Source organism: Dendrobates tinctorius, unplaced genomic scaffold, assembly GCF_039654945.1.
Source record: "Dendrobates tinctorius isolate UK_male_01 unplaced genomic scaffold, ASM3965494v1 ptg000314l, whole genome shotgun sequence".
NCBI lineage: Eukaryota > Metazoa > Chordata > Amphibia > Anura > Dendrobatidae > Dendrobates > Dendrobates tinctorius.
In genome coordinates this window covers 352,466-369,127 of record NW_027361981.1, presented here as the reverse complement: position 1 = coordinate 369,127, position 16,662 = coordinate 352,466, and the positions used below count along the sequence as shown (strand labels likewise).

General features: G+C 42.9%; 1 protein-coding gene across 3 annotated transcripts in view; it reads left to right on the top strand.

Moving 5' to 3' along the window:
• The window catches only part of KLHL5 (kelch like family member 5), a 148,487-nt gene that overhangs the window by 31,294 nt on the left and 100,531 nt on the right, over positions 1-16,662 (top strand). The window contains exon 1 of one of the 3 annotated variants that reach the window (XM_073561081.1): positions 117-756. The exons of the other annotated variants lie outside the window; for them this stretch is intronic. Within the exon in view, the coding sequence (XP_073417182.1) occupies positions 386-756 (371 nt within the window). The 5' untranslated portion in view covers positions 117-385. Of the gene's footprint in view, positions 1-116; positions 757-16,662 lie in introns of those variants that run through there. 3 annotated transcript variants of the gene reach the window in all.

Genomic DNA, 16,662 nt, shown 5'->3' with positions numbered 1-16,662 from the left:
ATGAAGCATGTGAATGGAGCTGTCATTTGTGGGTATGGAGAAGGGGGAGGTGTTGAGCATCGAGAAGACTTTAATGAACCCTGTCAGTGTCTTTGAAAAGCAAATAGTCAGAGACTCTGGGAGAAATGCAGTGGAAAGTACTGCGCTTTGTAGCTTCTCATCTTGGAGGCACATAGGCTTTGGCTTCTTGCAGGACATCTACATCACTCCGAGTGGTAATGAGTAATATCTGGCATCCAAGGAAGGGTCATCGTCTCATTGTCCTCCACCCCACATTCTCCTGGTCCTTTCATTCTATCACGGTGGATGTGTACATCTTGGCTGTACGGCGTGGGTTTTTTCTACTTCCCTTAGTTGCCTAGACAATCATTTGCTCTCTAAGAGAATGTCTGGCTCCCGCAAGGACTTTGATGTAAAGCAGATACTAAAAATCAGATGGAGGTGGTTTGGTCACCCGACAGCACCTGTCAATGCCATCCAACAAGGAGACTATTTGAGTGGCGATCAAAGCTCGGTGACTGAGGACAGAAAGTTTTTACAATCGAGCAACCTCCCCCTGCCCTTGCAGTCAGTGGAATCCAGGAGAACCTGCAATCAGGGCTTCCAAAATTTGCTTCCATGCACCATGGCATCTGCCCCTGAGCATAATGCCGAACTTACCGCAGGTGCACCTGAAGCAGGACATTGGCCCAACAAGCCAGAAACCGAGGACGGTGGCAGCGAGGAAGACATTGATTCAGAGAGCAGTTCATGCAGGTCAGAATAACGTTCTGGTTATATGGAAAGGGAGGATGAACTTTGAAATATTTGATCATTGTTTTGATCTATATGTGAGAAATATCTTGAAAAGGACAAATATACGTTCCGAGAGCCAGGTCTTCACATACTGCATTTTTGAGGAAAAAAACTGCATTTTAGACAGATCTATTTCTCATGGGTTCTTCTTTTTTTATATAGCAATTAAATGCTACAGGTTTTGCTTTTTTCTGTTATTTGCGATTCTGGGTTTTCCTTAATCTTAGTATGATTTAGGAATGCCATTTTTTAGGTTGGTGTGTTTTTTTTTTTTTGTTTTTTTTTTTTGCTATGGGCTGCAATTGTTTGTTTTTCAAAAATGTACCTGTGTATTGCACCTCCTAAATTCTATTTAATTTGAGTCTAAGGGCGCGTGCAGATGACCGTATTTTCAGTCCAAGTGCGATCAGTCGAAACACTGGATTGCACTCTGACCAATGTTATTCTATGGGGCCATGCACATGTCTGATTTTCTTCCTTCTTTTTTCAAGGGAAACATTGCAGCATGCTCGAGTTTGATCAGATATTCGGATCGCTCTCGTCCATGCAAGTCAATGAGTGCGTGAAAAACATCAGACTGCACTCCGCTGACATCGGAGTGCAGTCCGATTTCCGTGCACTGATGCAATGGAGAAGACAGAGAACATTTTTTTCTTCCATCTTTTCCTCATCCGAGTGAATCAGTGCACACTCTGGTAAGCGTGTGATTTACATAATCATCCAGATTCTGTTGGATGAGAGAATATACAGTGGGTACGGAAAGTATTCAGACCCCTTTAAATGTATCATTCTTTGTTTCATTGCAGCCATTTGGTAAATTCAAAAAAGTTCATTTTTTTTTCTCATTAATGTACACTCTGCACCCCATCTTGACTGAAAAACAGAAATGTAGAAATTGTTGCAAATTTATTAAAAAATATAACCTGAAATGTGCAATGAAACAAAGAGTGAAAAATTTAAAGGGGTCTGAATTCTTTCTGTACCCACTGTACGCTGGTGTAACCCTTGCCTAATGGAGATGAGAAAACTAATTTGCTTTACCCTGGTCCAGCTGCAATGTTAGTTGTCTGGCCACTACACAGGAATTCTGCAAACTGACTCCTAGCCGCCGTCATCCCCAGCGCCTCTTCTGATTACTAGGTGTGGGGTGCTGTAATTTGTGCATCACTCAGCAGCAATGATCTTACATGGGGCCCAAAAATCAGAAGAGGTGCAAGGAATCCTAGCAGGTAGGTAGGTGGCTGCTCATTTAAAAGCCTGCCAGGGACCGTGCAGCACCGGAGGCCGATCCTCCGGCTTCTTCCTCTCCTGCTATCATGCAAGATTATCATGCAAGGTTCGTCCCTATGTGTGTGCAACATACCTGTAAGGAATACATACCTGGCACAATAACACAAATGATGGAGCCGGTATGTGATACATGATGCCCGTGTTTTGGGCAGCATGTATCAGCTGTCAGGTTCCCTTTAAGTCTTGAAAATATCCCATTGATGTGTTTTTCAGGTGTGCATCGTCTGCCTTCTTACACTTCCAAATATTTAGTGTTCCATCTGTGGGTCACTAATGTTTTTCTCGCTATAATTTGTGATGTCAGTGTCTGTGGGGCACTTTATGGAACAGAACATTGTTGTTCTTAATATTTATGGGGTATTATAGTATTTAAGGTCATTATCTGATTTCTGCAGTGCTGTTTTGCGGGATCTGAGCAGACTATGTGCTCATATTGGGCAGCAAAACGCAGAGTATGCATCAATTAAAAAAAAAATTCATTACTTATATCTATTAGTACATTGTTTTGTGGTGCAGTAACCTCTGTTAAAGCTAGGGGGCGCTGCATATGCAACTCAGAATATGCATGCGGGCATTTCCTTGATGGTGAAACAGTGACCGGCATGGTTGTAAACGTCCAGTATGTGTCGCAGAGGTTCTCTGCGCTGTAAGCCAAAATAGCGTTGTTATGCTGAGACTTGTAGTCTACAAGTTATTTATCTATAAGGGCGGCTTATAGGGGTAGTCAGAGAGCTGGGCAGGATCGGCTAGCCACACATACACTGCTCACGTATGGGGGTGGTTTGGGATACATAATGTGACTGAGGTCTGATCACATGGGTTGTGTGTTTGATCCTGAGTGGCCAGAGTGCAAGGTCCCGGAAGCCCTGGGTGTGTTGGAAGTGTCTGGGACTGAACTTCCTGGAAGAGCACATGGAAAAGCCCGGACCTGATAGTCTGTGACGGCTCTGTGTAGGGAAGCTACTGCCTGGCTGTGGCTCTGCAACTGTAGACGGCCTACTGAGCAAGGCACTGTCTGGAACAGTGATCCCAGTGCGGCCGCTTCTCTGATAACCCGTGAGGGATAACCCGCGAGTAATGCTGACCGGGGTCAGTAAGAGACTGTGTTCTGGCTATAGAGCATGCGTGTGCCCACAGGCCTGAGAGAGCGAAGCTCCACTATGGACATTAGGAACTCGTCTGTCTGATGTAAGACTGTTTGCCTTGTGTTCCTGTGACACTGGTTTATGAAGGAAATAAACCACCCAGACTGTTACTTTAAGCAAGAGTGTTCCTGTGAGCCTCAATGTCGCCGTCAAGCGAGTTATTCCCCATCCACTCATGTGGTGGATCTCTACAGTTGACATATTTTTGTCTAGTGCAGTTTTTTTTGTAAAACTTGATTTGAAATTATATTAAAATGTGAATCCGACTTTAAATCGGGGATGACGCTGGGTAGTACCAGGGTAGATGAAGTGCCTGACTCTTCTCTGGCGATGCGAGTACCAGTATAGAGACCTAATTTATCAACGCTGCAGACAATAACAGACACCAGGAACAGCAGCGGAAACTCAATGCTAGACCCAGGGAGGGGGGAGGAATGCGCAGTTTTGTTTTCGTCTAAAACTGGAAAACTGCTTGGAGATCCTAGCTTATAAAATGATGCCCAAAGGCATTTCTCATGGTGCATTGAGGTTTGTAAGGGGGAAACTGGTTTGCAGGCAGTTTGAAAATGCGTCCTCCTTGCTGGAGTCATGTTTATACCACCAGTACATTGTCAGACCGTCTCTGCATACTCACCCGGCCACTACTCACCCGGCCACTGCTCCCACGCCGCCTGACATCCACGGAGGTCACCTCTGACAGGCTCTCTGCATGTAATGCACATGCGCCATAGGCCGCGGATACGCCTCCCTCCTGCTTCTTGTGCTCCAGCTATGCCCTGACCCAGAAGCACCCCCTGAGCAATGGCAGACCAGACAGGGGCATATCAGGCCAATTCCCCCTGAGGGAGGCGCCTGATCGTTGTGTTTCCTAGCACACTGGGCCTCGCTTCATCGTGTGCTCTCTGCAGTCCCGTTCTCATCTGCTCCCTGCAGCAGCCTATCAGTCCTGCTATCCGTGTTCCCTGCTGCATTCCGCAGGTCTGCCCCCGGTGTTCCTGTTCCATCCTGCTCCAGTCCTGCCTTCCTACTCCAGTCCTGCCTCCGGTTTTCCTGTTCCATCCTACTCCAGTCCTGCCGTCCTACTCCAGTCCTGCCTCCGGTGTTCCTGTTCCATCCTGCTCCAGTCCTGCCATCCTACTCCTGTCCTGCCTCCGGTGATCCTGTTCCATCCTGCTCCAGTCCTGCCGTCCTACTCCAGTCCTGCCCCCGGTGTTCCTGTTCCATCCTGCTCCAGTCCTGCCTTCCTACTCCAGTCCTGCCTAAGGTTTTCCTGTTCCATCCTGCTCCAGTCCTGCCATCCTACTCCAGTCCTGCCTCCGGTGTTCCTGTTCCATCCTGCTCCAGTCCTGCCGTCCTACTCCAGTCCTGCCTCCGGTGTTCCTGTTCCATCCTGCTCCAGTCCTGCCGTCCTACTCCTGTCCTGCCTCCGGTGTTCCTGTTCCATCCTGCTCCAGTCCTGCCGTCCTACTCCAGTCCTGCCCCCGGTGTTCCTGTTCCATCCTGCTCCAGTCCTGCCTTCCTACTCCAGTCCTGCCCCCGGTGTTCCTGTTCCATCCTGCTCCAGTCCTGCCGTCCTACTCCAGTCCTGCCTCCGGTGTTCCTGTTCCATCCTGCTCCAGTCCTGCCGTCCTACTCCAGTCCTGCCTCCGGTGTTCCTGTTCCATCCTGCTCCAGTCCTGCCGTCCTACTCCAGTCCTGCCTCCGGTGTTCCTGTTCCATCCTGCTCCAGTCCTGCCATCCTACTCCTGTCCTGCCTCCGGTGTTCCTGTTCCATCCTGCTCCAGTCCTGCCGTCCTACTCCAGTCCTCCCTCTGGTGTTCCTGTTCGATCCTGCTCCAGTCCTGCCGTCCTACTCCAGTCCTGCCTCCGGTGTTCCTGTTCTATCCTGCTCCAGTCCTTCCGTCCTACTCCAGTCTTGCCTCCGGTGTTCCTGTTCCATCCTGCTCCAGTCCTTCCGTCCTACTCCAGTCTTGCCTCCGGTGTTCCTGTTCTATCCTGCTTCAGTCCTTCCGTCCTCCTCTAATCCTGTCTCCTGTGTTCCTGCCCCAGCCATCCCTCCACGTTCCAGTCTACAGTCTTACTCCACTCCTGTCTCCTGTGTTCCAGCTCTGTCCTGTCATCTACACTTCAGTCCAATATAAATTAACAGATTACAATAAAAACAAAGTCCATAAATCAGCTTTGTGATATAGATGTAACTTAGTGTTGCAATATACAAATTTCTTTGTGTGTGTGTATATATATATGTGTATATGTATATATTATGAAAACAGACCAGAAAAAAACAAAGCGGATATATGCAAGACATGCAAATAGACAGAAGGGGAAAGAAAGGGTTGAATAAAGGATTTCGGGGTTGAAAGGTGGAAGTAGATATATGACCTAGTGAATAAGGTTCCTAAATATTCAGAAGTACCCAGAAGGTGTCCCATGGGGACCAAATGAGGTTTAATCTCTCAACTGTTTCGTTCTTCAGAGCAGTGCGATATTCACAATTTCTGATATCTTTTGATCCAGGTCCTATATAGACAGGGGAAGGTTGGTTTCCAGTGTGAAGCTATCAAATGTCTTGCAGCCATTAATATGTGTAGAAGTCTAGCTGTTCTTTTAGATATATCATGCGGGAAAATATTAAGTAAAAAGTGTTGTGGATCTAATGATAGGTCTAGATCAAAGACCTGTTTAATCAAAGCTTGTACATTTGTCCAGAATGGTTTTATCAGGGAGCTGTCCCAGAATAGATGGAATATAGATTCTGGCAGCAAGGCACATCTCCAAGACAAGGGGGAGGTACAGTTGTGTGGACAGATTCACCACTGTTCCATGTTTTTGCCATTTGTGGATAATGGCTCACACTGTGGTTCGCTGGAGTCCCAAAGCTTGATAAATGGCATTATAACCTTTTCCAGACTGATAGATCTCAGTTACTTTGTTTCTCATTTGTTCCAGAATTTCTTTGGGTCGCGGCATGATGTCTAGCTTTTGAAGAACTTTTGGTCTACTTCGCTTTGTCAGGCAGGTCCTATTAACTCCTTTCTGACATTTGATGTACTATACCGTTCATGTGACCTGGGCACGTATGCCCATGGACGGTATAGTACGTCATGGGGGAGCGCAGCTGATTATCTATGTGCCAGGAGTGGTAATGGACAGCGTAAAAAAAAAAAAAAGTGTAAAAATAATTTTTAAAAAATTACTAAATAAATTAAAAAAACCCTAATTCTTTTTTTTTTTTTTTTTTGTATAAAAACAATAAAAGTACACATATTTAGTATCACCGCGTCCATAACGACCCGCCCTATAAAATTTAAAATTGTCCCACTAGTTAACCGCTTTAGTGAACCCCTTAAAAAAAAAAAAAAACAAGGCAAAAAACAATGCTTTATCATACCGCCGATCAAAAAGTGCAATACCACGCGATCAGAAAGTCAGATATAAATAACCATGGTACCGCTGAAAACGTCATCTTGTCCCGCAAAAAACAAGCCACCACACAGCATCATCAGCAAAAAATAAAAAAGTTATAGCTCGCAGAATAAAGTGATGCAAAAATCATTTTTTATATAAAATTGTTTTTATTGAATAAAAGCGCCAAAACATAAAATAGAATAAAACTGCGTTATCAATTTTACCACATGCGGAACGGTGTAAACGTTCCCTCCCCCCCCCCCCAAAAGAAATTCATGAATTGGTGGTTTTTGTTCCTTCTGCGTTCCAAAAATCGGAATAGAAAGCCATCAGAAAATGTCACGTGTCCGAAAATGGTACCAATAAAAACATCAACTCATCCCGCAAAAAATCAGACCTCACATGACTCGGTGGGACATAATATGGAAAAACTATAGCTCTCAAAATGTGGTGATGCAAAAACTATTTTTTGCAATAAAAAGCGTCTTTTAGGCTATGTGCACACGTAGCATTTTTTAACCCCTTAAGCCCCAAGGGTGGTTTGCACGTTCATGACCGGGCCAATTTTTACAATTCTGACCACTGTCCCTTTATGAGGTTATAACTCTGAAACGCTTCCATGGATACTGGTGATTCTGACATTGTTTTCGCGTGACATATTGTACTTCATGATAGTGGTAAAATTTCATTCATATAACTTGCGTTTATTTGTGAAAAAAGCGGAAATTTGGCGAAAATTTTGAAAATTTCACAATTTTCCAAATTTGACTTTTTATGCCCTTAAATCACAGAGATACGACACACAAAAAACTTAATAAATAACATTTCCCACATGTTTACTTTACATCAGCACAATTTTGGAACCAAAATTTTTTTTTGTTAGGAAGTTATAAGGGTTAAAAATTGACCAGCGATTTCTCATTTTTGCAACGCCATTTTATTTTTAGGGACCACATCACATTTGAAGACACTTTGAGAGGTCTATATGATAGAAAATACCCAAAAGTGACACCATTCTAAAAACTGCACCCCTTAAGGTGCTCAAAACAACATTCAAGAAGTTTATTAACCCTTTAGGTGCGTCACAGGGATTTTTTGAATATTTAAAAAAAAAAAAAGAACTTTTAACTTTTTTTCACAAAAAAAATTAATTCAGGTTCAATTTTTTTTATTTTACTAAGGGTAACAGGAGAAATTGGACTGCAAAAGTTATTGTGCAATTTGTCCTGAGTACGCTGATATCTGATATGTGGGGGGGAACCATTGTTTTGGCACATGGCAGACCTCAGAAGGGAAGGAGCGCCGTTTGACTTTTTCAATGCAAAATTGGCTGGAATTCAGATCCGACGCCATGTCGCGTTTGGAAAGCCCCTGATGTACCTAAACAGTGGAAACCCCCCACAAATGACACCATTTTGGAAACTAGACCCCCCCCAAGGAACTTATCTAGATATGTGGTGAGAACTTTGAACCCACAAGGGCTTCACAGAAGTTTATAACGTACAGCGGTACAATTAAAAAATCATATTTTTTCCACAAAAATGATCTTTTCACCCCCAATTTTTATTTTTCCAAGGGTAACAGGACCCTAAAAGTTATTGTGTAATTTGTCCTGAGGACGCTGATACCCCATATGTGGGTGTAAATGACTATTTGGGTGCATGGCAGAGCTCGGAAGGGAAGCAGCGCCATTTGACGTTTTTGGCTGGAATTGAGATCGGACACCATGTCGCGATTGGAAAACCCCTGATGTACCTAAACAGTGGAAACCCCCCACAAATAACACCATTTTGGAAACTACACCCCCTAAGTAACTTATCTAGATGTGTGGTGAGCACTTTGAACCCCCAAGGGCTTCACAGAAGTTTGTAATGCCCAGGCATGAAAATAAAAAAATCATATTTTTTCCACAAACATGATCAATTAGTCTCCAATTTTTTTATTTTCCCAAGGGTAACAGGAGAAATTGGACCCCAAAAGTTGTTTTCCAATTTGTCCTGAGTACGCTGATACCCCATTTTGGGAGAAAACTACTGTATGGGCACACGTCGGGGCTCGGAAGGGAAGAAGTGACGTTTTGGAATGCAGACTTTGATGGATTGGTCTGCAGGTGTCATGTGCGTTTGGAGAGCCCCTGATGTACCTAAACTATTGAAACTCCCCACAAGTGACCCCATTTTGGAAACTAGACCCCCCACGGAACTTATCTAGATGTGTGGTGAGCACTTTGAACCCCCAAGTGCTTCACAGAAGTTTATAAAGCCTGGGCGTGAAAATAAAAAAATCATTTTTTTTCCACAAAAATGATATTTTTGCCTCCAATTTTTTATTTTCCTAAGGGTAACAGGAGAAATTGGACCCCAAAAGTTGTTTTGCAATTTGTCCTGAGTATGCTGATACCCTATCTGTGGGGGTAAAACACTGTTTGGGCGCATGGCAGAGCTTGGAAGGGAAGGAGCACCATTTGACTTTTTCAACGCAGAATTGGCTGGAATTGAGATCAGATGCCATGTTGCGTTTGGCGAGCACCTGATGTGCCCAAACAGTGGAAACCTCCCAATTAAAACTCCAACCCTAACCCCAACACACCCCTAACCCTAATCTCAGCCCTAGCCCTAATGGGAAAATGGAAATAAATACATTTTTTTTATTTTATTATTTTTCCCTAACTAAGGGGGTGATAACGGGGGGTTTGATTTACTATTTATGGCGGTTTTTATGTTTGGTGGCTGTCGCACGCTAAAAGACGCTTTTTATTGTAAAAATAGTTTTTGCTTCACCATATATTGAGAGCTATAATTTTTCCGTATTTTGACCCACCGAGTCATGTGAGGGACAAGTTGCGGGACAAGTTGACGTTTTTATTGGTACCATTTTCGGGCACGTGACATTTTTTGGTAGCTTTTTATTCCGATTTTTGGGGCGCAGAATGAACAAAAACCAGCGTTTCATGAATTTCCTTTGGGGGGGTGCGTTTACACCGTTCCGCGTGCGGTAAAATTGATAAAGCGGTTTTATTCTTCAGGTCAGTACGGTTACAGCGATACCTCATTTAGGTCTTTTTTTATGTTTTGCCAGTTTTATGCAATGAAAACTATTTTATATAAAAAATAATTATTTTTGCATCGCTTTATTCTGCGAGCTATAACTTTTTTATTTTTTTGCGGATGACGCTGTATGGCGGCTCGTTTTCTGCGGGACAAGCTGACGTTTTCAGAGGTACCATGGATATTTATATGCGTCTCTTTGATTGCGCGTTATTGCACTTTTTGTTCGGTGGTATAATAATAAATCATTATTTTTTGCTTAGTTTTTTATCTTTATTTTTTAGGGGGTTCGTTAAAGGGGTTAACTAATGGGACAGTTTTATAGGGCGGGTCGTTACGGACGCGGAGATACCAAATATGTGTACTTTTATTTATTTATTTTTTTATTTTCAAAAAATGAATTTATTGGGGAATATTTTTTTTTTTTTTTTACTAATTTAGCGATTTTTTTTTTTTTTTTTTTTTTAAATTATTTTCACATTTTTTTTTTTTTTCTTTTTAACTTTATTACATTGTCCCAGGTGGGACATCACTGTCCTGTGACAGATCGCTGATCTGTCACATCATAGATCACTGTGACAGATCAGCGATCTGTCACAGGCACTGCTGCAGACTTCCTCATGCCTACGCTTTGCAGGCAGTGAGGAAGTCGGCTCCCTACAGGCCCCCGAAGGTCCCCGTCGCCATCTTGGATCCGGGGGCCTGTAGGGAAAGACTGCACATTGCGCTGCCGTGGGGGGCTCAGGGAAGCACGGAGGGAGCCCCCTCCCTGCCGATGCTTCCCTTTAACCCCCGGTACACCGCGATCGTGTTTGATCGCGGTGTACAAGGGGTTAACGTGTCGGGGGCGGTCCGTGACCGCCCCTGACACATTGTGCTGGGTGTCAGCTGTGATAATCAGCTGACACCCGGCCACGATCAGCGGCGCTCACCACGTGGGCGCTGCTGATCGCTATGACGTACTATCCCGTCCCTGGAAATTAAGTCCCAGGGCACATGGACGGGATACTACGTCTGATGGTAGAAAGGGGTTAAACGCTCAGGAAACGGGTTCTCCTTCCCAGAAAACATGCGTTTTTTTCCGCGCGTCTTTTGGACTATAGGAAATAGCCAAAAACGCGGACCTAAGCGGAAATTAATGAACATGCTGCGTTTTTTACCGCTAAACGTTTCCTTAGCGGTAAAAAAGGCATCCATTGGCACAAAAAGGCCAAACTGCATTTAAATGAATGGAATGCTTCTTTTAAGTGTTTTTGATGCGGTTTGACCCCGAAAAACGCATCAAAAACGCTTAAAAAAAACGCTACGTGGGCACACAGCCTTAGCGTGTGACAGCTGCCAAACATAAAAACCCGCCATAAATAGTAAATCAAACCCCCCGTTATCACCCCCTTAGTTAGGGAAAAATAATAAAATAAAAAATATTTATTTCCATTTTCCGGTTAGGGCTGAGATTAGGGTTAGGGGTGTGTTGGGGTTAGGGTTGGAGTTACAATTGGGGGTTTCCTCTGTTTGGACACATCAGGTGCTCTCCAAACGCGACATGGCGTCTGATCTCAATTTCAGCCAATTCTGCTTTGAAAAAGTCAAACGGTGCTCCTTCCCTTTCAAGCTCTGTCATGCGCCCAAACAGTGGTTTACCCCCACATATGGGGAATCAGCCTACTCATGACAAATTGCACAACAACTTTTGGGGTCCAATTTCTCCTGTTACCCTTGGGAAAATAAAAAATTGGGGGCAAAAATACCATTTATGTTTAAAAAATTTTTTATGTCTCTATATTATAAACTTCTGTGGAGCACATGGGGGTTCAACGTGCTCACCACACATCTAAATAAGTTCCTTGGGGGGTCTAGTTTCCAAAATGGGGTCACTTGTGGGGGGTTTCCATTGTTTAAGCACATCAGGGGCTCTCCAAACGCGACATGACACCTGCAGACCATTCCATCAAAGTTTGCATTCCAAAACATCACTACTTCCCTTCCGAGCCCCTACGTGGGCCCATACAGTAGTTTATTCCCACATCATATGGGGTATCATCGTACTCAGGACAAATTGCACAATAACTTTTGAGGTCCAATTTCTCCTGTTACCCTTGCTAAAATAAAAAAAATTGGACCTGAAGTAATTTTTATGTGCAAAAAAGTTAAATGTTCATCTTTTTTTTTAAACATTCAAAAAATTCCTGTGAAGCTCCTGAAGGGTTAATAAACTTCTTGAATGTGGTTTTGAGCACCTTGAGGGGTGCTGTTTTTAGAATGGTGTCACTTTTGGGTATTTTCTATCATGTAGACCCCTCAAAGTCAACTTTTATCCCTTATACTTTCCTAACAAAAAAAAAATTGGTTCCCAAAATGTGCTGATGTAAAGTAGACATGTGTGAAATGTTACTTATTAAGTTTTTTGTGTGCCGTATCTCTGTGATTTAAGGGCATGAAAATTCAGAGATGGAAAATTGCTAAATTTTCAAAATTTTCACCAAATTTCCGTTTTTTTTTTCAGAAATAAACGCAAGTCATATCAAAGAAATTTTACCACTAACATGAAGTACAATATGTCACGAGCAAACAATGTCAGAATCCCTGGGATCCATGGAAGCGTTCCAGAGTTATTACCTCATAAAGGGACAGTGGTCAGAATTGTAAAAATTGTCCCGGTCATTAACATGCAAACCATGTAAAGGGGTTAATATATTGTAATAATGGGAGCGTAGGAACCACTAATGTAGATTACATCTCATCATAAGAGAACAAAGTCCTTGTTTTATAATTGGTTAATTGTGCAAAATTAAACAAGCCAGTGTGAGCCCACTTTCCCGTTATTGAGGGAGTCAAGCTTTTAGGGAAATTTTGGAATAGGAAGGAAGAGGGGAGTTTGTGGATTATAATTTAACTTTTATTGGAGCAGGACCTCCAGATGTCTCTAGTGAGATTCATTATACCCAGAAGCTTGTTTAAAGAAGGATTGTAAATCCCATTCCATACCAGAGAATTCGGGTGGGCTGGGGCAAGCCAAAGATTTTAAGTTTCCATCCATTTTGTGTAAGCAGGTTTAGATGACCATGTTTAGATTCTGCAAACGTGAGTAGCCCTGTAATAATAGATACCATGAGGGGCTAATTTTTCTCATTAGCAGGATGGTCCTTGACATTTTGTGGCGTTTTCCTGCCCGTATGAATTTCAAAGTGGCTGCCCGTAATCACCTTAAATCTCTGAGTGGAATATGTATGGGGAAGGGTTTCAAACAAGTATAATAATTTTGTCAGTATGGTCATTTTTACTGCAGAGATGCAACCAAATAGGGATAGGGGTAAAGACATCATGTCATCAAAAGAGACCAAATTTCTTTTTATATTGATGGGAAATTATTTTCATAGAGGGTTGAAGATTAAGATGCAAGATTAATTTCTAAGTATTTGAACGTGGTGTCTATCCAGTGACATTTAACCCCTTCACGAATTTTGACATATATAGATGTCGTGTCTCCTTTAAGGCGGGCTCTGGCTCTGAGCCTGCATCTTTTCCGGCACACTACAGCTGATTTGATCTTGTACCCCTAACTGCTGCGGGTGGAATCGCGATACTCCCACGGCTGTTAACATGTTAAATGCCACTGTCAATCTGCTAGAGGCATTTAACATGATCGCGCCGAAGAGTGTCAGTAGCTGTACCCATCGGCACCCCTGTCACAGGATCACGGGGCGCCTGTGGTTGTCATTGCTGATCTGCTACTAGCGCAGCCCCATGGCCGACCTTCATAGCAGATGAGCATTTCTGATGCAGCCCTGCTATATGTACCACATGTGATCAAAGGATTGCAGCTTCAAGCTTCCTAAGGAGACTATAGAAACAAGTAAAAGTGAAAAAAGGAAAAAAACAAAAATTGAAATCACACCCTTTTGCCCCGTTCAAAGTACAACAATAAAATGATTAAATTTTTTTTAGAAATGTCAGAAATGCCCAATTTATTAAAATATGAAAATAATTAAACTGATCAGGAAACGGTGTAGCGAGAAAAAGTCAAAACTCCAGAATTCCGTTTGTTTTTGTCGCTGCAACAACATTGCAATAAATTGCAATAACAGGTGATCAAAAGATCACATTTACCCCAAAATAGTATAGATAAAAACGTCAGCACAGCGTGCAAAAAATTAAGCCCTCACCCATCCCCATAGCTCGACAAATTGAGACGCTATGGGTCTCGGAAAATGGCGCCAAATTGATTTTTTTTTTTTTTAATATAAATTTTGGATTTTTTTTCACCACTTAAATAAAAAAAAAGAACCTATATACGGTATGTTTGGTATCTGCTAACTCATAACGACCTGTAGAATCATAATGGCAGATCAGTTTTAGAATTTAATGAACATGGTTAAAAAAACCCTGAGGAATTGTACTTTTTTTTGCAATTTCACTGCACTTGGATTTTTTCATTCACATTTTCCAGTACATGTTATGGTAAAATCAATGGTGTCATTGAAAAGTACAACTCGTCCTGACAAAAACTAGCCCTCGCACGGCCGTATTGACGGAAAAATAAAAATAGTTTTATGGCTCTGATAAGAAGGGGACCAAAAAATGAAAACTGAAACTGGCCCTGGGTGAAGGGGTTAGTTATTGCGGAGGAGATTCAGTTGGGGGTCCGGTATAATTAATGGGAGAATATTTAATGGGAGAGCTTCTGGAGTGGTTGTTTTGTAGATAAGCCTGATATGGAACCAAACTCTTAATAAAATGGCGTGCAGATTGGGGGGGGGGAAGGTGAGGAATGGTGAGCGTTGGAAGAATATCAGCAAAAAGGGAAAGTTTAAATTCTCTGTCTTTAACTTGGACTTTTTTTTACTGTCTGGATTCGATCTAATGGCAGCAGCAAAGGGGCTCAATACATAGGATGAAGAGTAGTGGAGATAATGGGCAGCCCTCTCTTGTATAGTTCTTTACTGCGAATGGTTTAGGGAGCCATGGGGAAGTCTAATTGTTGCTGAGGGTTTGGAATATGGACCTTCAATAGCCTTTAGGACGGGGCCTTTTATACCATATGCCTCAAGAGATTTAAGCATAAATGGCCAGCTGATGTGGTCAAACACCTTTTCAGAGTCTAAATGTAGAAGGAGGGTAGGTTCCTTGAATCTTTTGACTCTGTCTGTCAGATCAGTTGTTCTTCTGGAGTTGTTGCCTCCTGGCTTAAATGGAATAAATCCTACTTGATCCTTATGAATCAGGGAGGGTAGATAAAGGTGGTTCATAGTACTACAAAGTAGTTTAGTAAATATTTTACTATCTGAATTCAGGAGGGCTATTGGTCTGTAATTCTCATCTTTTATATTTAAAAAATTACAAAAAGGAGAATGGGCCTATTCAAAATGTTCTGCACCCTGCATGGTTATTACGTAGTAGTTATTACCTATTACCCTTTTGAAGGTATCACAGCTTGTAAACACTTTTTATAGCCAAACAAGAGTTGGAAAATTCTTCCTGTTCTGTGAGATTCCTGGGTTGTCTTGCAAGCACTATTTTGAAGTCTAGCCACAGATTTTCAATGATGTTCAGGTCAGGGGACTGAGGGCCTTGTGCATTTTGAGGTAGGATTTTGACGTGTGTTAGGATCATTATTAGTGATGAGCAAGCATAATAAAAAGTGCAAAAAGATAAAAAGATATAGGGCATTAGTTACTATTTTGGCCAAAGCAGATAGGCTCGCAACCCAACGTCAAGGGTCCCCAAATTTTGCGAGTCCCTAACACTAAATCTGAGCAGCGCACATAAGGAAAAAATTCCCAAAAATTCAAAAAAACATATTTGAAAGGTTGACTCACCAAACCCTCACTGTGACCCAAATGTGAACAATAGCAAAAGAACACTTAGCTTGAGCATGCAGGGACTGAGCTGGAAACTAAGAACTCAGGAGGCAGGAAAAAACCACCAGCAGGGATAGAGGGAATCGGCAGTCTTAAATCCAATCAGAAACTCCAGATGTCCAATCATCCTCCTCATTATCAGGTGGCAGACCTCTGTTAATTAGATCAGCTCCATTACCTCCTGTAACCACCAGAGGGAGCCCGGAAAGGGAACTCGCGACCCCTCTGTCAATATAACCAGCTCCACTACCTTCACTAGTAACCAAAGGTAGGCCAGAAAGTGAATTCACAACATAATACCCCATATCTTTTTGCACTTTATCATTTTTGCAGGATGCAGCTAGACCTCTTTATGTTGGCTTGGTTTTTCCTGTGTGATGCACATATACAGTGCTGAGCAGCCTGCCTGCTAATACTATGGGCGTCATTAATAGGCTGTTCAGACACTTTGCACCACACTTATCTGTGTGACTGATGTCCTATGCAAGCCCTATTTGTGCGCATTTTTTTCTACTAGGCAGCCAGACCATCTTGGGTTACTGGCTGTTTTCATCAGAGGTTTGCACCTGTGCTGCCCCAGCCTTTATCAATGGAGGTCTGCTGCATCCTGCTAGTGCATTAGTCAGGGTTTCGAGAGTCAACCTTTCAAATGTGTATTTTTGTTTTAGAATTTATTTATTTATTTTTTTTCTTGAATTTTTGGGAATTTTTTCCTTATGTGTGATGTGATAAAACACTCCGGGATCGCCTTTGCTGGGGTCAAAGGCCACGTGCGTTCAGCATGAAACTCAGGCGCAGAGCTGGGATTCGGGTATAACTGACCCTGGGTCAGGTTTATTAACGGTGAAAGCAATGCATAAAGAAATAAAACATAAAACAAATCCTTGCCTGTCCGGCACTAACTAAACAATGGACAACCTAACTACCAACTGGCGGGCTTCTCCCGTCCAGCCAAACCACAGTTGCAGTGGGCACTGCTTCCACTCACGTGTGTCTCTCACACAGACAGGCTCTTTGTGTTCCCAGGCTGAGACACTCACACAACCACCTGGCATACTTTTATATCCATCTCCAATTATCCATTAGTAAGCAGGTGCGATACTGACCAGACTAGGCCAC